Source organism: Dermochelys coriacea, chromosome 10 (genome assembly GCF_009764565.3).
Source record: "Dermochelys coriacea isolate rDerCor1 chromosome 10, rDerCor1.pri.v4, whole genome shotgun sequence".
Lineage (NCBI taxonomy): Eukaryota > Metazoa > Chordata > Testudines > Dermochelyidae > Dermochelys > Dermochelys coriacea.
The window spans coordinates 21,099,930-21,124,046 of record NC_050077.1 but is presented as its reverse complement, the minus strand read 5'-3'; the positions used below and the strand labels follow the sequence as shown (position 1 = coordinate 21,124,046).

The window sequence follows — 24,117 nt, the reverse complement described above, 5'->3', positions numbered from 1 at the left end:
GATAGACTGGAAAAAATATGCCACTCAAAATTCTCCCAATGAAAGGGCTATATTTTAAAATCCACTGTTTTCCCTAGCCATAAAGGGGCATGACAATTTATAAATATTCTAAGCCATTTTACTTATGAGGCACTTATGAGCCTGAAAAGGCACTGAACACTTGATTGCAGTGGAGTTGAGTTGAGGTCACATAGCACATCCCAAGAGGCTCTAAGTATCTGTCATTGTTTTTTCTCAAAAGGGAGACTGAGATAATATTAGGCAGAAGCTCCATCTAGCTATTGACATTTGATCAAAAGAAGTCAGCAACACTGTGAAGATGTTGTACAAAGTGGCAAACTTTAGCATAGTTTTAGAGTTGATTTAAATTAACTGATGCTCTTTCCAAACAAGAGCCTATAGTACTCGTAGTTTATTACATAAGGATACTGAATTATCCTGTTCACATTTTAGCACTTGGGTAGTTGAATAAGGTTTGGAGCTCTTTGGTGCTGCTGGTAGAATTTGGCACCCGATATGTGCTATGGATGTAATGCAGACAATCCTGTATTCAGGCACACAAGCAGAATTTATGCATTTGTGAATTGAACAATTTACAGAGAAATGACTGCTCCCATACAAAGTTTTTGAAGATCGTGTGCATTGAATTATCAGCAAAATTTACAAAGAAAAGAAATACTTGAAACTTTTAAATATTTTTCTCAAAGTGCTTTCCCCATAGTATATAATAAGTTATTGAGGACTCATCTTAGGTAAAGAATCACTTTTGTTATTGCTGTTATACTGTCATTAATCTTGTAATATTGGTCTCCTTTGTCTTTTTAACTAAATAAAAGCTTGCCATATAAAACTGAAGCCTTACAGCTTGCCCAAAAGGGATGGGGATACCTTTTATAAGGTCTGCTTTAATAAATAGGGATTTTATTTTAATTAACAATACTTTAGTTTATTTAAAAAAAATTCTTCCACACCAAAAGTTGACAGCATAAATTCTAATGTATTTGTCTTGTCTGCTTATATGAGCCAGATTGCTGTGGTTACTAGTTTAAAAAAAATTATACTTTCAATGATATTTAAAATATGGTGATGACTTTAAAAAGTGACTGACTGTAAACATGTCGCCTTATTAGAACACACATTTACTCCTTTTTTTTTGTCTTCTGAGAGCTGACCTGCTTAGTTTACTGACAGAAACAAGTTTTGTTTAGTTTTTTTAACTACCATCACCATTGCACTGCTGTGGAGAAGCCAGCTGTATTCTATTTCATCTCATGCATTTTCAGCAAAATCAGTAGCTAAAGCCAGGATCTTTGTTGGATGGTGATTCATGATGGAGTGCAAAGTAGGAAGAGTATAGCCTGATTTTTTTTTTTCAGATACCAGGTTGAGACTTGAGAGATGATGATTAGAAAAATGTTTGCTCTGGTGTTCAAACTGCTCAAGTTCTACATGAGTCGTGGGAGAATAACTGGGATATTAACATGTCTGACATTGCATCAAGTAACGTGAACTGATTTACTGCTGATGGATTGTGTTCTGTGTGATCTAGACTCCTGCCAATAAAGTAACTTAAATAAACTAATTGAACAAACTTTTCATAGGATTGTGTGTGTGCTATTTTTAAATTTGTTGCTAATTAGGAAGAAGCCAAAACTATCTCAAACTTTGATGGCTTAGATATAATGGAATCCACATCCAAAGAACACTTGACTATTTTTTCCCCCAAACCCTGGGATAATTTTTCATGTCCAAAGAGCTTTCTAGATGGAGCAAAAACTGTCAAAGGGGTTTTATATTCCCTATAAAATTCATTATATTTGTACATTACTATGAAAATATTTTTGTGCAATTATCTGATTTGAATAAAAGCTAACAGAGCACTCACGACCTCCAAACAACTTGTCATGAAATTTTATTTGCTCTAATCATCCTATGAGCAGGGAAGTTTGAAATATACTCAAGGCATGATTTATCTCTTTGACAATATATTTTTGGCTTATGGCAAAAGAGCCATAGTGCAGTGGAAAATAATTGCATCTGTTGAGCAAGTGTGCTCTTCATTTTATTCATGTGCTATGTCCCAATCCTGCAATGAGATCTGCTGTAGTGAATCTTGTGCCCCTGAAGAATCTTGTTGAGTTTAACCAGTCTTCCTATGCTCGGACATTGTGATAATCTTTAACTACATGAACATATAATACAATATACTATCAACTTTCTTATAAAACCTTAGATATATATTTACTTTGCAGAGTCTGCTAATTTAACTGGGTAGTCTATTCAGTTATATTTATTTAATATCTTGTTTTGATCAGGTGTTGAAGAGGCTAGTTTGATTTCTACCCTCCCCCCCATATCCTAGTAAAAATTAAATCCATCAAAATAAAATTAAGTTTTTTTACCACATCTTTATTTTTTTTCTTGTGTAGATGTAGATAGATTAGCTACAAGTATTTATGGAGACAATGGAAAGGATTCCCAGCCCAAAGAGGTTTGATTCCATATATTATTTGTTCTCCGGTTGTTAGGCTGCTCACTCACTGTGGTATCTAAGAACCGACAAATATATTTATACCAAATTGGCAGCCATGTTTTAAAGGTAACGATCCCATTTGTTTGTGGTATGAAAATACTTGCTAGAAGATGAGATGTGAATGTAAGGGTTGATATTTCTGTCATTTGAGGAAAGCTCAGATAGTAGAAGGCTAATTTCTATGAGCATGTCTCAACTACAACTCTTAGAAACTGTCTTGATAACTTTTGCAGGTATGGAAGGCCATATTATTCCAAAGTATAATGTAGAACAGTGAATAGATACTTTTCTGGGTGAGTAATGAGGTGTAGCTTATATATACTGTCTACATTCTGCATAACAAACCATTTGCCTGGCACATTATACAGTACAGAAACTCTGTTGTATAGTGCTTGCTTCCTCATTTGTTGTCTTGAAACTGTCCTTTGCTTTAAGGAAAGATCATTAAGTGAAATTCTATGTCCTGTGTCATGAAGGCGGTTAGACTAGGTCATAATGGTCCGTCTCATTTTAAATTGTATGAATTTTTAAAAGGTGTATTTCACGCCTTTTTTCTGACCATCTGAACTGAAAATTGTTTTCTACTTCCTCCTTGGATGATGATGGTCCATGCCCAACCAGCACCAAGTTTGATTCTGAGTTAATCAAGCTGGAGTGAGATGGGGAGACCTCAGTGTGCTAGTTTTCATGGAGTCAGTAGGAGACCACATGACCTGTTGGGTAGGGTACTGACCTGGGAGTCCTGGGATTCTATTCCTGAGTCTGCCACACACCATGGACGAGCTGCTTCACCATTCTGTCCCAATAGTCTGTTCTGCCAATTTTAAATTGTAAACTCTTTGGTGCAGGGACTGTTTGCCACGTTATTCTGTTACGAGAACTGGTTTGAATTCTTTTGCAGGTATAAGATGCATCCACCTAGGATGGGTTGCCATTATCATTCTACCAGTATATTTATACTGGCAAACTACAGTAAGTAAAGACAAGGCTTAAGACAGCAGAATAGGGAAATTTCCCCTTCAATCTTTGCACTTTCATCAAAAAACTGTTTTAGTTTTCTGGTTGAATGTAGTTGTTGGGTTTGGTGGTTTTAAATCAAGCTTGTAATGGGACTAGACCACAGTTTGGTAAAAAAATATTTGCAGTAGATATTAGACATGTTGATAATGCCTCAGTAGGTGACAAAAAATATTATGAAGACCTCCGAGCTGTTGAGCTTCTTCTCAAAAAAGCAGTAACCGAGTCTCAGAATATATTCAAAGTTTTCATAGCTAAACTTCACCCCCATGCCTCTTGAATAAAAAATAGCAATTGGAAACTAGTTGTTTGCATCTTCAGTGGCTCTCAACTTATTTGTAACTTTTGTGTAATTATGGTAGTCTTATCATGGTAACAATCGGAAACAAAGGATTGATAGTGATGAGCTTGCTTGCACTTGATATGCAAGGACTAAATTGCTAGGGTATGTGTGTGAATAAAAGAGCTGAGTTAGCTAATTTTCACAGCAGAAGGTGGAACTAATCTGAAGGAATAGTTAGTTAAATGGACACCTGTGCAGCTGAAAACTAGGAAAGAAGCCGGAGTTCAGTCGTCAGTATAATGCAATGCATTGAAACTTCAGGAATAGTTAAGCTGCTGAAAGGTTGTTTTTCTCCATTTTTGTTTTTTTATTTCATTGTCATTTCAGAAATCTAATAATCCATTAAGAGCTAGTACTGTAGTTAAATTTTTGTATTGCTTACTTCAATATAAAATGCCCCAAAATACTGTTAAATCAGCCTCTCATATCTTAACTGTGGTAAAATAGCTATTTCAATTCCAAATGAATTGTTAACCCATAAACTTTTGCAATATGTTGTACTTCTTTAGCAACTTAGGAGCCCTAATCATTAACCAGGAGCCCATTGTGCTATGCACTGTATAAACACAACAAAAAGATGATCCTTGCCCTAAAGATCTGAAAACCTAAGTATAAAGCGAGGTCCAACAGATGGATGCAGACAGATGGGGGAGTATAAGGAAACAGACCACGTTGGTCAGCATGATAGTCAGCACACTAATGGTTGTCAAGTTCTTTGTACACATCACTGAAAAGGAGAGCTCTAAGGAGAGTTTTGAAGGATGATAGTGAGGTAGGTAGCTTTGTGGATGTTAATTGAACCTCCTCTGAAGCATGAGGGACACCATGGGAGAAAGCATGAAGGTGCTTGTTTGAAAATTTAACAAGTGGGAGATAGAGGCTGGCATCCTGGACTAAGGGGAGGTGGGAGTTGACACCTCAATAGTAGATGAGTGTGTAGAGTTCTGTTGTGAAGGGCCTTGAAAGTGAAGACAAATAGCTTATGTTTATGGTAAAGAAGGGGGACCTAGAAGAGGGATACAAAGAGAGGAATGACATGGTCAAAAACTGGTTAGGAAAATATTTGCAGCAGCATTCTGAATGGATATGAGTGGGGCAAGACTGTGTTTGTCAAAGCCAGAGAGAGAGATGTTGCAGTTAGAGATGTGAGCTGATAAGACCATGGTTGAGAGTTTCAGCTGTGTGGATGGATAAGTAAGGATGTAGAGGTGCAGAAACAATTGGCAAGATTTAGACATAGACTGGATGTAAGGATACAGAGAGAAGTCTGAGTCAAAAATGCCACTCGGATTATGGGCCTCAGTGACAGGCAGGATGATGATCACAGTGATTGGGAAGGGAGGAAATGGGAAGTTTTAAGAACTGTTTTCGCCATGTTGAGCTTGAGCTGATGGCTGGATCCACGAGGAGACATCAGAGAGACAGGCCATGATTTTAGTTTAGTCAGAAGGAGAAAGATCTGGGAATCGTCCGCATAGAGATGGTAACTGAATTTGCATTTGCAGTTGAAATTACCCACAGATAAGGTGTTGAGGGAGAAGAGAAGGGGACTAATGGCAAAGTCCTGAACTCCCAGAAAGGGGTAGGGAGCTTGAAGATTCTCCGAAGGACACACTTGAAGGAGTAATTAGAGAGATGACAGTCACAGAGGACAAGATTTCAAGAAGAGCCTGGTAGGTGGTGGCAAGGGCAGCTGATGGGACAAGGAGGATGAGAATGGAGTACTGATTCTGAGCCTTGGTAAGGAAGGGTTCTTTCGAGACTTTGGTGAGAGCAGTTTCAGTGGAGTGCAAGGGGTGAAAGCCAGATGGAAGAGGTTCTAGGATGGAATACTGTGTATGTGCCTTTGACTTAGAGTGCTGTTTGTACTGATCATGTGTTTCTTGAAATGGGCCCAATTGTCTTTTTTTACAGTGATGTAACTCCACTGACATCACTGTAAATGAAAGAAGAAACAGGTCCAATATCTTCCTTCATTCCTCCATCAGTGGTGCTGTGCCATTTTTTTACTCTTTTAGACTTGGTACTATTTCTGCCTGAGAATTCCATTTTTTGTATTATTCTAAAATAAAATGCAGTTCTTCCCAGTCTTCAATCTATCCTTGTAAAACCAAATTTGAGTAGGACAAAGCTAATTAGAAAGCCCTTTCTGACCTGGAGGAGGTCAGATAGAGAAATCATGCAGAATAGAGAGTGTATATGTTGTGCCAACTTTATAGCCAGTAGGGTTGAGAGTCCACACTCCATTGTTGACTAGTCTGATTATTTGGCACCCAAATTATAGGATGCAAGGACAACTGGGACCTGCAACCCCCACTGACCTGGATAACAGGACTCCTCCAATGATTAACTCTCGTTATATGGTGCCTGACTAGACATCCACCAGAACCCGAAGGGAACCACTTCTCACCACTCTTGCTGCATATCAGTGGGAGATATCTAGATGCAGCACACCTAGACTGAGCACACAAGTTTGCAGTCAGTAGTGCTAGTTGCCCTAGAAAGGTCTACCTACCACACAGATTATGTACAAAACAGCAGGTGGTGGTATCTTGGTAGTGAGGGCTTATAAAAATAGCATCGGCTTGAAAGAAGATCTATATTGCATAATTTCTTTGTAATAACTGCAAAGGAGGGTGAACTTTAACATAAATGAAGAGTTCTCTTTGATGCAAAATTCACAATAAAACACTTTTACAAAACTACAACTCTATGGCCCTCATGTTTTAAAGCATATTCGTAGCTAATACATTTGAAAAACTTTTTTTTTTTTTTTTACATATATAGGTTTCCTCTGCAGTGCTACCCAGGTCAGTTGTAGCATGGATTATTAGCAAAAGGATTATTACCTTTGCAGAATAAATTTCAAATACTGCTCCTGTTGACTGCAGCAAGCTTTGGCAAAGACGTTTGCAAAATAGACTTCTTCCTTTCTTGAAATCTGCTCTAAGTGAGAGAAGAAAGATTATCTTGACTTTTTTGAGCAATAGACTATTGGAAATGTTTAGAAAAATAGAGACTTACAAATATCTTACAATAGAAAGATGTACTGCAACAGAGATGTTGGCATTTCCCCTTTATACTTTTGCTCACTCAGCTTTCAAAAAATGATAGAGAAAGCTCAAAGGAAAATTGCAGACTACTATACTCTAGTGACAGTTCTAGCTTCTTTATAATCCTGAAAAGCAAAACTATCCTTCATGGGCTATTAATTTTAAAGTAATTTATCTTAGAGCAAAGCTGTATGTACAGAACATAATATAGAACATCAACATAGTATGGTGTAGCTAGTGACTGAAGGCATTGTGACATTATAACTCCAGGATAAACTGAACAAAAATGAACCATTCATTACTTTAGTTATATCCACCCTGACACTTCCCAAGTCAAGTTTCCCTGTCATGCCTTCCAGCAGTCCTCCTTCGCTCTCCGCAGTTTTCACGCTTCAAGAAACAGCTACAATAAAATACAAGACTAATAAATATCACTTCACTTTTATTTAACCTTCCCCATGGAGAACACTATGTTGATGTGTATTAGATTGCATACAGCATACTCCTGTTCATCCAAATAGCATGGGGAACATGGATTTTATTGAGATAATCGGGAGTTTGGATAATTGAGAGGCCATTGAATAAGCAGTGGGGGAAACAAAAGTACTATCGCTTTCTGTATTTAGAAAGAGTGCACATTTATTGAAAAGTAAATAAGAACAAACAAACCATGTTACCAGGAAATACTAGCTCACACAAAGCACACTGAATACAGAAGAATAAGCAGTCACAGTAATCCGCTACAATACAGCAAAGAACTCTGTTATAGCAACCTGCTTTTTAGTATTATTTTTTTCTACCGTCTGCATACATAACTTTTGAAGTACCAAGATGTGCAGGTAGTTAATGTTCTCCTGACTTTATCCAGAATAAACACTTGTTCACTGCAGCAATTGCTGTCAGTATCTGATCCAAAGGTGCTGCTATCTTTGACTCTTCCTTGTTGTTGTCGTCCTCTTCAGCAGTGTCCATGAGCTAAATAGTGACCATTGCATTGGTCATTTTGTATACTAAGAGGCAGTGTGATACTGAACTGGGACTCAGGATACCTGGGTTGTATTCTCTGCTATGCCAATGCCCTACTGTATGACTGAACTCTGGACAAGTTATTTTTGTTTTCCTCTGTGCGCCTGGGGTCCCCTCTCATTCTTTATCCATCTTGTTTAGTTAAATTGTAAGCAGTTAGCTAAGGGACACTCTGTTTGTCCTGGGCACTGTGCCTTGATGCTCAACCTCAACCAGGCTCAAGCCTCCAGGTGCCATTGTAATATAAATAACATCTAGGTCCTTAGCTCTCCATTTCTGTTGATACGTAAGCACTGCTACCTTTACCCTTCCTTGTTCTCATTTTTAAAAATAAATATATAAAAATTGTCTGGACCTTTAATAAAAATATGAAACCAACTATTTAATTCTCCTAAAATTATTCTTTTGACCACTTAATACAACCACCGAGGCTCTGGGGGCAAAGACCTTGTTTTTTTGTTTTTTTTATTGCTATTTTTTATTGTTGTAAGGCACCCTGTACATCTGTGTTGCTATATAAATAAAAAATTGAGAAACCACTGCATTGCTTTCAATAAAGTGTTTGGGCTTTTTCTGCCATGTACCAGTTTTCATTTTTTTTTCTCAGCTTTTTTCCACTCCTGTAGCGAATCCTAGTGCTGGTAGTAAAACACTAGAGTAAACTTCTGTCATTTGTTAAAGATTCAAAATGAAAGTGGTAAGGTGATTATTAAATTTTCAATTCTTTTTTTAAAAGTCTCACTAGTAAAATTTATTCTTCTTAGAGTGCTTGCTCATATCAATTCCAGTTAGGGGTGTGCATGCATGCGCCACGTGCACGAAAGTAGGAAATTTTCCCTAGCAGCTACCAATCGGGCCACCTGTGGATCCCCTTGGAGTGGTGCCGGTGTGGTGTTCTATATACCACCCTGCTGGCCCGACCCCCTTTCAGTTCCTTCTTACCACCAGTGACAGTTGTTGGAACAGTGGTTTCTTGTTCTCAAGTGCTCCACTACTCCCTAGCTATCTTTCTTAGCTCTCTATATAGTTACCCATTGTTAGTTAGTTGTTATCTCTAGTGTTAAGTATAGTTTATAGCAGTTGGGTGGGGGGGTCTTCCCCTGCAACAAGTGCCCTGCGGGGCTCCGTGGCATGCCATCCAGGGCTTCAAATCTTGTAGCTCCTGCAGCAAGCCTACACCCACGGGTGATCCCCACGACTCCTGTCTTCAATGTCTGGGGGAGGCCCACCAGACTGACAAATGTAAAATTTGCAAGGCGTTTAAACCTCATACCAGAAAGGAGAGGGACATTTGCCTGAAACAACTCCTCATGGAGTCTGCTCTCCATCCTTCACAAGACTTGGCCCTGAGCGCCTCAGTGCGGAGCGCTCTTCCAGTGGTGCCGTCTACAGCACCACAAAAGGACTCAGCCTGCCCGCCTAGGGGCCAGCAATCTCCTGGGGCCCAGAAGCGCTCCCCCCGGCATCGCTCCCAGGCTATGGGAGGACCTCCTCAGAGGCTTGAAGCAGACACCGCGGCCCCGCCAGAACACGGTGCAGACCATGCCCATAAGGCTGACAGATCCTCCAGTAGGTCTCTCAGTCTCAACCCTTGGTCCCCTGGGCAACCCCGCACTGCCAGTGCCTCTGCAGCAGGTGGAGGAAGTCGCCCTGCCCTCCACTCTGGACACTTTTGAGGCCATTAGAGGGCTCATTGAGATGACTGCAATGACTGCGTCCCCGGTCTCTAGGCCTCCACCAGCTCGAGCCCTGGTACCATGAAGGGGCAAACCGGCAATGTTTGGAATTTTTCCCCAGACCAGCATCACCGCGTTGCTCTCAGACCTTGCGGCACCACTCAGACCAACATCGTTCTGTGCATCGCTCTCCGTTGCGGCACCGCACACCTCCATGTTGCCGATCGCGACACCTCTCTCTGGCATGGCACTGATATCTGGCTCGGCACCGTTCTCCATCGCAGCACCAGTCTCGGGCGTGGCACCGCTCCCCGGCACAGCACCGGTCACGGTCGCGCACTCAACGCTGCTCCCTATCGAGGCGAGGTCCAACTTTTCTGCACCTGTCAACATAACAGCACCACTCTCCACAACGGCACTGGTTGCCGTCCGGATCTCGCCATTCCTCGCAGTTCCCATCCTGCCCTTCGGGGGCCCACGGAGCCTTCCTTGGTGCACTTGCACACCACCACCCCCCCCACCCTTGGCTGTCACACTCCCAGTCTCCCTCTCTTTGGTCGGGTAGGGCTTCAGACGTACACCAATCAGGCCCAGGCAGTCTCGGACAGGACCCCTCACTGGCAACCCCAGTGGCAGTTCTGGATCCCCTGGATGTACCATCAGGCCCAGGGCGCCCGTGTGTGCGCACACACACCCCTGTTGTGCCTCTACCTCCACGTTCAGGGTCCCGTCTTCCCGAGGCAACCCTCAGCTGCCCTCCTCCGGACCTCGCACAAACTCTGAAACCAGCCCCACCCGCAGTGGCGGCTACTCCCGGTGCTCAGGAGGATCCGGACCCAACTGTCTAGGGGCTGTTTCAGACCAGTCCTGCCGGTCGCATCCTCCTCATCTTCTCCTGACGAGGCTGTGGTGGGCACGTCCATATCCGGCCCACCTCCCTTGGACTTCAGGGCACTGCAAGAGCTCCTCGGGCGGGTGGCCCTGAATATGAACCTTCAAGTGGACGAGATTGTAGAAGAAGAGGACCCTATGGTGGACATCCTGACACCAGAAGGGCCTTCTAGAGTAGCCTTGCCAGTTGTTTTGGCAATAGACTGAATAGTTTTAACAATCTGGCAAACTCCAGCCTCCATTTCCCCCCATGGCCAAGGGAGCTGAAAGGAAGTACTTTGTCCCCACTAAGGGGTATGAATACCTTTATACCCATTTTCCTCCCTCCCCCCCCGCCCCATGCTCCCTGTGGTGGATGTGGTTAATGAAAAAGAAAGGCAGGGTCGCCCCTAAGTCAAGGGATGTGAAACGCCTGGATGTCTTTGGGAGAAAGGGTGGCCTTTCCCTTCAGATCGCTAATCACTCGTGATCCTTAGCAGATATAATTACAATTCTTGATCTGTTTTTCAGAAGTTCCAGGAGCTTCTCCCATCTGAGTCATGCACAGAGCTGGAGGCCATTGCTGAGGAGGGCAGGCTAGTGGCCTGGACTCCTCTCCAAGGCTCCCTGGATGTTGCGGATGCGGCAGCACGCACACTGGCATCTGGCATTGCCAAGTGACTTAACGCCTGGTTCCAGTCCTCCCACCGAAAGTCTAGCAAACAATCCAGGACCTCCCGTTTGACGGTCAAGGCCTTTTCACCCAACAGACCAATTTTGAGACTGCATAGCCTGAAAGATTCACATAATACCATTAAGTCTTTAGGCATGCATACTTCGGTAACTCGGAGAAAGCCGTTAAAGCCACAGCGCACCCAACAGCGATCCTTCCCCACTAGACCCAGGCAGGATTTCTCCCGTAGGAGGAGCAGATACTCTCGGTGGAGGCCATCGCGCCCTCCTCCTGGGCAGAGCCAGGGACAATCCAAGCCCCCTCCAGGCCCTAAGCACACCTTTTTGAAGATGCACATGAGGATGGTTTACCAGTCCACAACCTGATCAGCTATCCTCCCTTTCTGAACTGTCTATCCCGCTTCTACCATGCATCGTCCCTTTATTACCTCGGACCGATGGGTCCTCCGCACGGTAGAGGCGGGATAGTCTATCCACTTCTGTTCCTCCTCGCCCTCCCACCCCCGTTGCCCGTCCCTCTTCAGGGACCCCTCTCACAAGCAACTCCTTATTCAGGAGGTCCAGTCCCTCCTTGCTCTAGGAGCCATGGAGGAGGTGCCTCGGGAGCTCAGAGGCAAGGGATTCTACTCGCGTTACTTCCTCATTCCCAAGGCAAAGGGAGGCCTATGGCGCATTCTGGACCTCAGGGAGCTCAACAAATACATCGTCAACTTGAAGTTCCGCGTGGTCTCCTTGGGCACAATCCTTCCCTCACTGGATCTGGGAGACTGGTACACCACCCTCGATATGAAGGACACTTATTTTCACGTTTCAATCACTCCATCTCACAGACTTTTTCTCCGCTTCTTGGTGAACAAGACACATTATCAGTTCACAGCCCTCCCATTTGGCCTGTACACTGCTCCTCCCATCTTCACCAAATTCATGATGGTCGTGGCAGTCTTTTTTTGCCGCCATCACATGCATGTCTACCTGTACCTGGATGACTGGCTCATACAAGGCTGGTCTCGCCAGCAGATAGAATCACAGGTGCAAATGGTCAGAGACGCGTTCAACTGCTTAGGCATCATTCTCAGTGTCAACAAGTCTGTTCTCACCCCAACCCAAACAATAGAGTTTATTGGGGCGGTCCTGAATGCGAACCAAGCGAGAGCATTCCTCCCAGAGGCCCTGTGTCTAGCCCTTGCACACATAATCGCCAGTCTGCAGTTTTCCCACTACCATAGCGAGGCAGTATCTCAAGTTGCTGGGTCACGTGGCATCCTGCACTTACATGGTGCAGCATGCCAGGTTGAGGCTCAGGCCCCTACAGATGTGGCTGGCGTCCATATATCGTCCGGGCCACGACAGTCTGGACATGGTGCTCACCCTCCTGAGGCATACCCTCAATTCCCTGCATTAGTGGCTGGATCCCCATTCCACCTTCCCCAACCCACTCTGACTCTGGTAACGGACGCGTCCATGCTGGGCTGGGGAGCGCATCTCGGAAGCCTGACTACACGGGGTCTGTGGCAGGTAGAGGAGCTGGCTCTGCATATCAATATCAAAAAAAACAAACAAACAAACAAAAAAAAAACAAAAAAAACCTCAGGGTTATCTGCCTTGCATGCCAAGTGTTCCTGTCCCGCTTGCAGGGCCACTGTGTAGTGGTGCTGACGGACAACACCATAGTCTTGTTTTATTTAAACAAAGCGGAGCCTGGTCGTCTCCTCTGTCAGGAAGCCCTTCTACTGTGGGAATTCTATCTAGCCCACTCCATCCTTCTCCAAGCTTCATACCTGCCGGGTGTTCAGAATGTACTGGCAGACAGCTTGACCAGACGCTTCCTTATACACGAATGATAGATTCGTATGGACGTTATCCACTCCATTTTCCGCAGTTGAGAGTTTCCTCAAATTGATCTGTTCGCCACACAGACCAGCAGGAAGTGTCCAACCTTCTGCTTCTTCCGGGGGTCACAGTCCGGGCTCGATTGCAGACGCCTTCCTGATTCTATGGTCCGGTCAGTTACTATACACCTTCCCGCCATTTCCTCTGGTCCATGAGGTGCTTCTCAAGGTCTGCAGGGACAAGGCAGATGTCATATTGGTGGCTCCAACTTGGCTTCCCCAGTGCTGGTACCCCACTCTCTTGGATCTATTGATCCATGCCCTGCTGCGTCTACATCTCACCCCCGACCTCATCTCGCAGAATCACGGTTGTCTCCTCCACCCAGACCTTCAAGCTCTCCATCTCATGATCTGGAGGATCCGTGGTTGAACTGGGCTGGGCTTGCCTGTTCAGAGTTGGTGAGACAGGTGCTTCTGGAGAGCAGCAAACCTTCTACCAGGATTATGTACGAAGCAAAATGGAAAAGGTTTCCATTTGGTGTGCTCAAAGACAGGTGTTCCCACTCCAGGCTTCAATCCCATGCATCCTGGACTATCTAGTGCACTTAAAAAAAAAAAAAAAAACCAAAAAAAAAAAAAAAACCACCATCTGGCTCTCTTAAAGTCCACTCACGGATATCTCGGCATTCCACGCAGACGTTGCTGGGCGTTCCATGTTTGCACACCCATCGTGGGATATTTCCTGATAGGTCTGGAAAAAGTCCATCCCCTGATGACGTCCCCTGTGCCCACCTGGGACCTTAACTTAGTCCTTTCCCATCTCATGGGTCCCCCTTTTGAGCTGCTAGCTTCCTCCTTGCTCCTCTATCTCCCCTGGAAAGTTGCCTTCCTAGTGTCCATTACCTCAGCATGATGTGTTTCTGAGCTATGGGCTCTCTCTCGCATGTGAGCCTACCGTATACCATTTTCCATAAGGACAAAGTTCAGCTTAGGCCTCATCTAGCTTTCCTACCAAAAGTTGTATCCCGTTTCCATGTCAGCCAGGATATTTTCCTGCCGGTTTTCTACCCAAAACTGCATGCTAATCTTTGAGAGCATCAGCTGCATTCAATGGATGTCAGAAGGGCGCTCGCCTTCTACATAGCCATTCAAACAAAGCCATTCCGCAAAACAACCCAGTTGTTCATCGCTATAGCGGAACGAATGAAAGCTGCGCCGGTTTCTTACCAGCGGATATCTTCATGGATCACAATGTGTATTTGTGCTAGTTATAACTTGGCAAATGTCCTTCCGCCTGCTGTTATGGCTCACTCCACAAGAGCTCAAGCCTCCTGCAGCCTTCCTGGCACATGCACCTCTCCAGGAAATCTGCAGGGCTGCCACATGGGCTTCAGTGCACACCTTCACGTCGCACTATGCCATTGTCCATCAGTCTCGTGATGATGCGGTCTTCAGCAAGGCGATTCTTCAGTCTGCAATACCTTGACTCCAACCCCACCTCCGAGGTAAGGTTTGGGAGTCACCTAACTGGAATTGATATGAGCAAGCACTTGAAGAAAAAAGTTACTCACCCTTTTTTGTAACTGTTCTTCGAGATATGTTGCTCATATCTATTCCATTCTCTTCCCCCCCCCCTTCCCCTGTCAGAGTTGCCAGCAAGAAGGAACTGGAAGGGGGGTTGGGCCGGCAGGGTTGTATATAGAGCACCATACCGGCGCCACTCTAGGGGCTCCACAGCCGGCCCGATGGGTAGGGCTAGGGAAAGCTTCCAACTTCTGTGCACGCAGTGCATGCACAAACCTAACTGGAATAGATATGAGCAACATATCTCAAAGAACAGTAGTTACAAAAAGGGTAACTGTTTTTTTTGTTTTTGTTTGTTTGTTTTTTTTAAGTCAAGGCTATATCAGCATTCAGATTCTAGAAACTTAGAAGAAACATGAAAAAGAATTGTATAAAGCTTATAGTGATAGGTGCAATTAAAAAAACCTGTGTAATAGATTTTATATAAAAGCTATGTAGTTGAGAGTTCTAAATTTGTTTAAGTGAACATGTTTTGCATAGTTGTTAGATTTATGGTCACCGCTGCAATGCGAGTCTCAATTCAGACCTCCTCCTAAATAAAGACTTTTAAAAATCCAAACTCCATTTTATAAAAATGGCTTCTTGGATTCTAAAATCCAACTGTGAAATTTACCTTTGTAACATTGTTCCTTGAGGTAAAATACATACCTTTTTTTTTTTTTTTAGAAATGTAATACTTTAATTCGTTTATAATAGCAACTCTCTCTATATAAAAGTATTCTTTTCTCAAATGTAGAACAAACTTTTTCTATCCTTTTTATTTAATGTAAAATAAACACCCTTCAAAAACACATTTTCCTAACTTTTCGTGACATGTATATTTCTCCAGTGATTAAATATACCCGTCCCAAGACTAATAGGACTTCCTGTCAGCAGAATGATTGATACATATTTTAGACACGCATATTATAAATCAGATGTGGGGGGAGAGGAAAACAAATTGGTAAAGTGCACAATTACCCCTCCTTGAAATTAATCCCATGTTCTAGTAATAGTACAAGACTTTTAACAATCTAAATGAGTTTCTACAAGACACTAATTGTTTTTGCTGAAGCAGTTCTAGTAATGAACAAAAACTCCATTCTTTTACTTACCTATGAAGTAGAAACCAGATGTTTCATCTGTTGCTAGCTTGTACACGAACTTGAATTACACCTTCTAATGATTCTGCATTTTCCTCAATGGATCATCAGTTTGTATGATTTCCCTAGTCTCTGTTTGCCAGAAGCTGGGAATGGGAAACAAGGGATGGATCACTTGATTACCTGTTCTGTTAATTCCCTTTGGGGCACCTGGTATGAGCCGCTGTTGGAAGACAGGATACTTGGCTAGATGGACCTTTGGTCTCACCCAGTATGGCCATTCTTCTGATGGGGAAAAAAGGGGAGAGAGATGATTGATGCAAAATATTGACCACGCCTCCTTATGGCATCTCCTATTGGGCAATCTGTAAATTGTCTTCGGCAGTCTTGTGCATTGAAAGATATAGAGAATGGCAGAATACTGGCCATGGAAGGAAGGAAGGAGGGAGGCATGAAGGAAACGGATAGTAGAGAAGGCGTCAAGCTTGGATGACTGATGGATACATTAAAAATATAATTAAAGAATAACATTATACATTTTGTCTGCTACATATTTGCTTTATCTGGATAGCAGTGTCATTTGGTTTTACTGTCCATGCTGTCTGTATTAACAAAATTTAAGTGGTGGTGGTGGTGGAAGAGTGTAGCATAAACATAAAAGGTAAAATAACTCCATCTTTTTTACAGGAACTCAGTGGCGAAAGGACCAAGAACAAGATTTGAAAAATGTCCTGAAGAACATTGACCAAGACATTCCATTGGTATTTGTGAGCGGAAATCATGATATCGGCAATGTTCCAACACCTGAAACAATAGATGATTTTTGCAAGCACTGGGGAGATGATTACTTCAGTTTTTGGGTTGGAGGAGTTTTCTTTCTTGTGCTTAACTCACAGTTATACTTCGATTCCTCTAAATGTCCCGGGTTAAAGCAGGCCCAAGATGAGTGGCTTGATGCACAACTGGCTGTAGCTGAAAAACAGACGTGTAAACATGTAATAGTATTTCAGCATATTCCTCTATTTCTACAAAACCCAGATGAAGACCATGACTATTTTAACTTGGAGAAGTCAGTTCGGCAGGAGCTGATGGAAAAGTTTCATAAAGCAGGTATAGTTACTTTTCGCGTTTAACTGATTTTTCTTTTCAGCACTATGATGTGAACAGCTCATATCCTGAGATACAATAAATGGACATTGGGTGGCGTTTGGGTTAAGAGCTTTGTTTTGGGTTTGGCATAGGAAGGGAAATTTTTACTTTTAGCCTTTTTAAAAAGAATAGCAGTTAGAGGTAAATGTGTACTAGTTGGGCAGTACGTTCTATTTTTATAAGTAGAATAGAAATTAAGTAGGAGTAACAGTTAAAATTGGAAAGGAGCATCTGGGGATACATTTTATTATCTTACTACATATAACTACGTATCTTATTTTTTATTATATATAAAAAAGATGTGAGACTAATATCAACGGGATGCGTTTCGTCTCTTTCCTCTACCTTTTTTACATGTTCTGTCTTTTTAAACTGTAAGCTCTTCAGGGCAGAAGTTCCTTTGTATAGCATTTAAAACAATGAGGTTAACTGGGGTAATGCAAATGAACTTCATACAGTAGGTAAACTCTCTTCTATCTTCCTCCTCCCCCTCCCAGCCCCCCAAAAACAAATAATCCTTTCTTGACAGCCATTAGTTTGGAATGCCTATTTGACAAGAGTGTAAGAGAGATGGGTCCCAGGATGTTTGATTGTGTGAATGGACATTATCCCACAGGTTGAAGCCTCCCACTGCTGTGTGTGTGTGTGTGTGTGTGTGTGTGTGTGTGAGATATATAAATATTTTTAAAAATTGGATCCAGAGAATAGGCTATATCCCATACAAGTGAAGCACCAGATAATACTGATTCAAGTCTGGTTTAGAATGATGTTTGACAAATCTGTTTGATCTGACAGGTGTAAAGGTTTACCTATGGGAAAGAGTAGTTTCAGGCAGATCAGCTCAACTTTGTGAGCCGACAGCCTCAGCAGGACATCTCCCATGTTACATCTCCCCATAAAAAAAAAAAGAGCTGCTGTCACAATGTCATTGCTGCATATCACCATGTATTTTACCTTGATCACTTTAGCTTCATTGTCCATTTTTAAAATGCACTCTGTATGAACCAGTAGTTCAGCAAGCATCTTTGAATTTTAACATTTTAAAATATATTTGTTTGTTTAAAATATATTTATTTTATTTAAAAATATTATTTAATATTATTTAATATTATTTAAAAAACAAAACCAAACCCAAAGCTATCCCTTGGTACTGTTAAAATTTAAGCTTTTTCTATCACAGAGATTCACTGACATTGCAATATACCTCACAGATGTGTTGTTACAAAATCATACTCTGCCACATTTTATTTTAGTTATTAGATCCCTGCTGCCAACCTGACCCTAATATGAAACAATGTCCCAGAAGGATGGGAAATATAAGAGATATAAGGAAAAGTATCCTCTTTCAAGGCTATCGTGGAAGATCATAATGGAGGTTCTTGTACAAAATATAACCTTTTCATTTTGTCCTTTGTGAATTAAATTGTTTAGCATTTTTTAAGAAAAATACAGTATGTGTATCTGTTTATGGAGTTTTTAAAGAGCTGTTCATGTCAGTACTAGTTTAATAGGAAATATCTTTAATAGGGTAAATACTTGTACATTTGTTTTAAAGTGTTTAAAAATGTATGTGTGAGAGAGTGTTACTTAAAACTCTGCAGTGTAGACAAGGACTATCACCAAAAGGCAGCTTTTGGCAACGAAACAATGGAGGTGTACATGCTGCAGTGCCACTTTTGGTAACAAAACTCTTCAGTTTCAGCAACAAAATAAAACCCACCTCAATGAGAGGCACAGAGCTTTCTGCAACAAAGTGTCCATGTAGATGCTGCCGTTCATTATATCACTGTAAATGGCTTCCCCCAGTATCCCACAATGCCAGTCGTGACTTCTCTCCTCACTGTTTTGAACTTGGCTGCTCTGCATTCCTGCTACACAGGAAGGCACCCCTCCCCTTTCAGAGCTCTGTAAAATTCTGACAGCTAAGCATGCCGCTCAGCTCCAGCAGCAAAGAGGAAATCATTAACGTGGAATGCTGCTCTCTTCCGCACTATGGAACACAAAGGCAATCAGGCAGGGGTGGGGGTGTGTGTGTGTGTTTGTGAGAGAGACTGCTGTGCAGGAAGGCGGGGACTGATGTTGGGGGTGCCCCTAAAAGTACAATACAGAACTGTATTTCCTGCACCCCTCAGAAGCAATGAAAAGGCTTTGAGGGAGTCAGGGTTAACGAAGGAGCTGAAGGAGAGAGAAATAATTTCTGGGAAGGAGCCTAGGTATGAACTTGGAGGGTTGTTGGGTATGGGTGGGAAAAGTATGGAAGAGGTTGGGGGGGTGGGAGTGGAGAGGGATTGCTAGGGAGCTTCCCCCATGTAGATGCTGTCTGACCCCTAGCCTCTCCCATTCAGTCAGGCACATCTGCCCCTGTACCCCCATGTGGCCCTGCACTTCCTGTCCCCGTGTCTCTGTACCCCCACTCAGTCACCCCCTGCCCCCTATAGCTCTGCATCTCCCTCTTCCTTTACCCATGTGGCTCTGCACCTCAGCTCCCATTCAGCCCCTGCCCCAGTCTGTCTTCCCCCACTAACCCTTATGAGCCCCGTCTGACCCCCCAGCAGCCCAGGCTGTCTATCTCCCCATAGCTCCCCACAGCAGGTGCTGTGAAGACCATCAGCTCTTTCTCTTCCCCAGCTGGCTTGGAGCAGCTGCTGTGTTCTAGCACCACAATGCCCTCTGCTGGGCAAAAGGCGGAACTGCCTCAACATTCCCACACAAGCTTCTTTCTGCGCAAAATATTAAAATATGCACTGCTCATTAATTATGCATGTGCAGTGGTGCAGAATTTCCCCAGAGTAATAGTGTTACTGAAAACTAGCATTCCACTTGCCTTTTAAAGTTCACGTTATACAGTGCTTCTCCCTATCAGAATATTTACATAACTACATCTTGCATAGTCTTATCCTGCCATTAAACTGAAACTTGGTTGACTGAAACTTTTATCAGTATATAAAGGTCAATCATTCTATTTTCTGGCTGGTTGCAACCATGTTAACACTTCAAAGAACTATCTGTTCAGATGATGTTTTACAGAGTTAATTAATTTAAAGATGGCTGTTGTATTTAACTTGGTGCATCCCTGGCTTTTTTTATAGTCTGTCTTCTCTGTGATATTTCATATTAATCTATTGGTATCTGTACTTAAAAAGTCTATACTTTAAATATGTTAAAACTTTATCAGAGCACCAAGATAGCTTTAATTTATAGGAAAAAGACAGTAATGAAAGACCACTCTTATGAACAAATCACTCACTCCCAAATAATAAGAGCCATATTCTGTTTGGTTCACCTACTACATTTGTATTAATTAAACAAATGAAATGAGGAGAAAGCTAGCAATACAACAGCTTAACTAAATAAGCTGTGAAAAATTCTCTGAATCAAAAACTGAGAACTCTGTCGCTGAGTTTCCTTAGTAACAGATGCATTCTGCTTCCATTTTTTTATTTTTATTCTCTTGAAGAGCCTTCTTTGTAGGAGTATAAAAAACAGGTATCATGATAGCACAGATGTGTAGTGACACCAGTTATTTTCTATCTTTATGCTTTTCCCAAGAATTAATCAATTTCAGCACACCCTTGGTTATGAAATTGGTTTTTCCCATAATTCACCTTATATATACATGGAGGAAAGAGAGAGACCATAGATAACAAAGTCCCAGTGTACTCTGTTTGCTTATTTTCTGGGGGAAAAAAAAAACCCCAGACACTCGGGCTCTTGCAGGTTAAGGAGGTTAACCTTTTGATTACTTAATATTTATTCTAATTTTCTGACTCTAATCGGAGAAAATTATTCTGTCTTTTTAATGAAAGGTTTTTTAACACCCCTCCACGCCCTCCCCTGCCAATATTCTAGTACTTTTCTCTGCCTCAGTGGGAATGACTTGAAATGCTATACAAAATGGTTTGTAATGATGAAAAATTCTATTAAAGGTTAACAAGATATTTTTGTCTGAACTTGGAATATTTTTCCTGCTTTTAAATCTGTCTGTCTCTCTCATACCAAAAAGCAATTTTAATGTTGGGGGAGGGCGGGGAAGAAATTGCTAGGGAAAGTGAGATAGGGAAAACATTTGCACTTAATAAAGAGCTATATAGAAATGGGTAAACTTGGTTGTACTATAAATGAAGAAAAAGTACATGGAGATATTTAGGAAGTAAATGGTGTTTTAGCATTCAAATATTGCATAAAGTTTCTTTAGATTAATTAACTTGATTTCAGAAACCTCCATATCCTTTTCAAGTTTAGAGCTCAGATTTGGTGCGGTTACTCTAATAATCAGTTGCATGTTAACATGTTTTTAATTTGATTTCAATATCTCATTCATTACAAGCAAAGATAAAAGACTAACTGGCAGAAGCTACATCTGGTGTAAAATGCTGAATTACATTTCTCACGTTAGAAGTGTCCTTAACAGTTGGGCTAATTAAAGATAAAATCATGTCCTTATGATAAATATTTATAAATTGAAAATCTGGCACTTGTAAATGTGTACTATTACTTTATGAAGTTAAACGGTACAGATAACTATATATCTAACAAATTATCCATTTTCCTGCCTATAGTCAGATTTTTGGTTTGGAATGTAATAGTAGATTAGCTCAATCCAAAACAGTTTTTATCAGCAAACAGAAATTTGTTTCTGAAACTATAATGCTTTAACTTCTGAGTTGTAGACCTCCGTTTGAAAAGGCCAGTCTCCCTTATGTGTGCACACATTCTCTCTCGCTCAGTGAAGGTGAAGAAAACCTATGTGAAACGTATGGAGTGAAAACATATTTGACCTACCGTAACGCTTTTGCATTTTAGGATTTGCACCTGCGACATCAATTGGAGCCAATGGATTTTAAAGGAGTTGTATGCATGCTCAGATGTTCAGATTTTTATAGTGCATACACAGCTGTTTGCACCTGACAAGTGCAAGCTTAAGTGTATGTGTACAGTTTTGTATGTGAAAGGCTGGGTGCAGGTTGCACTGAAAACTCATATTACTTGAAGAAATACATATTGTTTCTTAAAACTGAACAATTGTTTATTTCGTACAAAACACAATTAATTGTGACTCTATTTTATTTAAATAAGTACAGTTTTGTCAGTAAATTACATATATTTCTGTGACTTGAAAATGTAAATACAGTTCAATTTAAGTACTCATCCTGCAAACAGTAGTCTGAGTACATGAGCGACGATGTTGGTGGGACTGCTTAGATTAGTAAGTGCACCACCCAGTAAAATGATTGCCGATAGCCCTAATTCAGCAGAACACACATGTGATTGAGTTTTGTTGAACTGGAACTAGCTTAGTGGGCAGATTTATAGACCAAAGAGATCAGGAAAGAGGAGTTTGTGGTCAGGGATGACACCAAGATTACAGACAGTGTTATGAGAGAGATTTTAAAAAGATGATTTTGTGCCCAAGGAAGTACTGCTTAGAAATGCAGAGTTGAAGAAAACCGCTTGGTAAAACAGCAAGCAAGGAAGGCCTACTGGTGGTGGGAGGTGTTTTTAATTTAAAAAGGGGGAAAGCCTGACATTTATTTTTTTTTAAAGAGATTTGAAAGTGAAATAGACAAATAGCCTTTATATTAGGCAATAGTGTATATAAAGATGAAGATAATCAGTCTGAGGTTAAGAGCTGGATTGTTCCTTATAGACTCACCCATGTCAGGGGTGGGAGCGATTCCAGAGTTTTTATGCTCTCTGGCCTTCATTCCCCGTCCTGCCTCCAATCCCCTTTTAAAAAGGTATAGTGAATGCTCAACTTAATGGCCAGCCAATTCTGTTGGTCCATGTGGAGACATGGCCCTTCCTTCTTCCAGCCTGTTAAGGCTGGCTTGAGGAACCAGAATCACACAGTTCTTGCACTCATTCCATTACTAAGGGAAAATAAGAGTAGAACAGTACTGAGGGGGAAGGGGGAGAGGCTTGGAAACACAGAAGTATAATTAAACAATAAGGCAGGACCGGGGTGTAATTATTGGGATAGAATTGCCCTTCCAGAGCTTATGATGCATTACACACAACTAACTTCCTCTGTTCCACTACAGTGCAATTATATCCTAATCATCCTGACCCCTTTTCCCTGGTGCTGCAAAACTGATATTCTAAAGGGTTTATTTGTAAGTAGAAGAAGATGGTGCTGCAGTTTTAAAGTTCTAAATAACCTCACTCCGCTCTCTTGCTGACAGGAGAATAGACTTCTTCAGGATGTTCAGTATGTGCCTTCTACTTAAAGATGAAACCTTTCCTCGTCCGTCATACATTACATTTCAGAGTATTGAAGATTTAATTTCTAACTACATTTTAGCTACCTAGATCTGTAATTGTTTCTAATCCTTTAAAATTCTGATCTGGCCACTTCTACATTCCTCAGTGTTGTAGTTAGTTGTTGTGAAACTAAACATGACTCATAGGCCCTGAAGGAGGGGGATTATCTCAGGACCAAAAAACTCAGGCTTGTATATAATTTCTTGTCAGCACAGTGCACTGCAGGTTGCTTCATTGCTCCAAACTGTGTTTTTTTTTTTAACTTGATCAAGCATCCATATAAAATGTGTTTAAAAGGTAGCCTTTTGAATTATATAAACTACACGCTACTTTCTGAAGGAATTTTATTCTGTCCCATTGGATAATACATATAGTCTGAAAGTATGAGTCAAAGAAACATCATTTAATGTTTATATTGGTTAGAATAAAAACAGGGACCTTTTAAAATTTCACGGTCAAGATTTTCAATAAAGGCAGAGTTATCAAAATTTTGCAACAGCTGTTAAGTATCATTTGAAGATAAACTACACATTGTCCATTGATTAAATATCATGAAGCAGATGCTGCTAATGGGCTGCTGTGCTCACAGAACTGATATGCAGAAATTCATTTAAAGTCCATTATTAGGACAGCATGATTGGGGGGGAAAAACCACTCTGTTCTTTGGAACTACCAAATCTTGTTGCCTTGTCAAAATCTAATCATTGTGAACAGTTTCATTGATTGGAACCATTAAAAATAGTCTTAATTCTCCTCTTATTAGCATGGTTTTATACTAGGATAACTATTAACTTCAGCAGAGTTACTCTTGATTTACCCACTGTTAGTGGGATCAGACTCAAGCCCTGTATTTAGGCACTGTCATAACATGACAAAATCCCTCCTTTACCTGTAAGGGGTTAAGAAGCTCAAATAACCTGGTTGGCGCCTGACCAAAAGGACCAATAAGAAAAGAAGATAATTTCAAATCTGGGGGGAGGTTTTGTTTGTGTTCTTTGTTG

General features: G+C 41.5%; 1 protein-coding gene across 3 annotated transcripts in view; it reads left to right on the top strand.

Annotated features, from left to right (window-relative positions):
- CPPED1 (calcineurin like phosphoesterase domain containing 1) overlaps nt 1–24,117 on the top strand; it is an 84,333-nt gene that overhangs the window by 42,941 nt on the left and 17,275 nt on the right. For 2 of the 3 annotated variants that reach the window (XM_038419402.2, XM_043494141.1), the window contains exon 3: nt 16,394–16,816. The exons of the other annotated variant lie outside the window; for it this stretch is intronic. In XM_038419402.2, the coding sequence (XP_038275330.1) occupies nt 16,394–16,816 (423 nt within the window). The remainder of the gene's footprint in view (nt 1–16,393; nt 16,817–24,117) is intronic. 3 annotated transcript variants of the gene reach the window in all.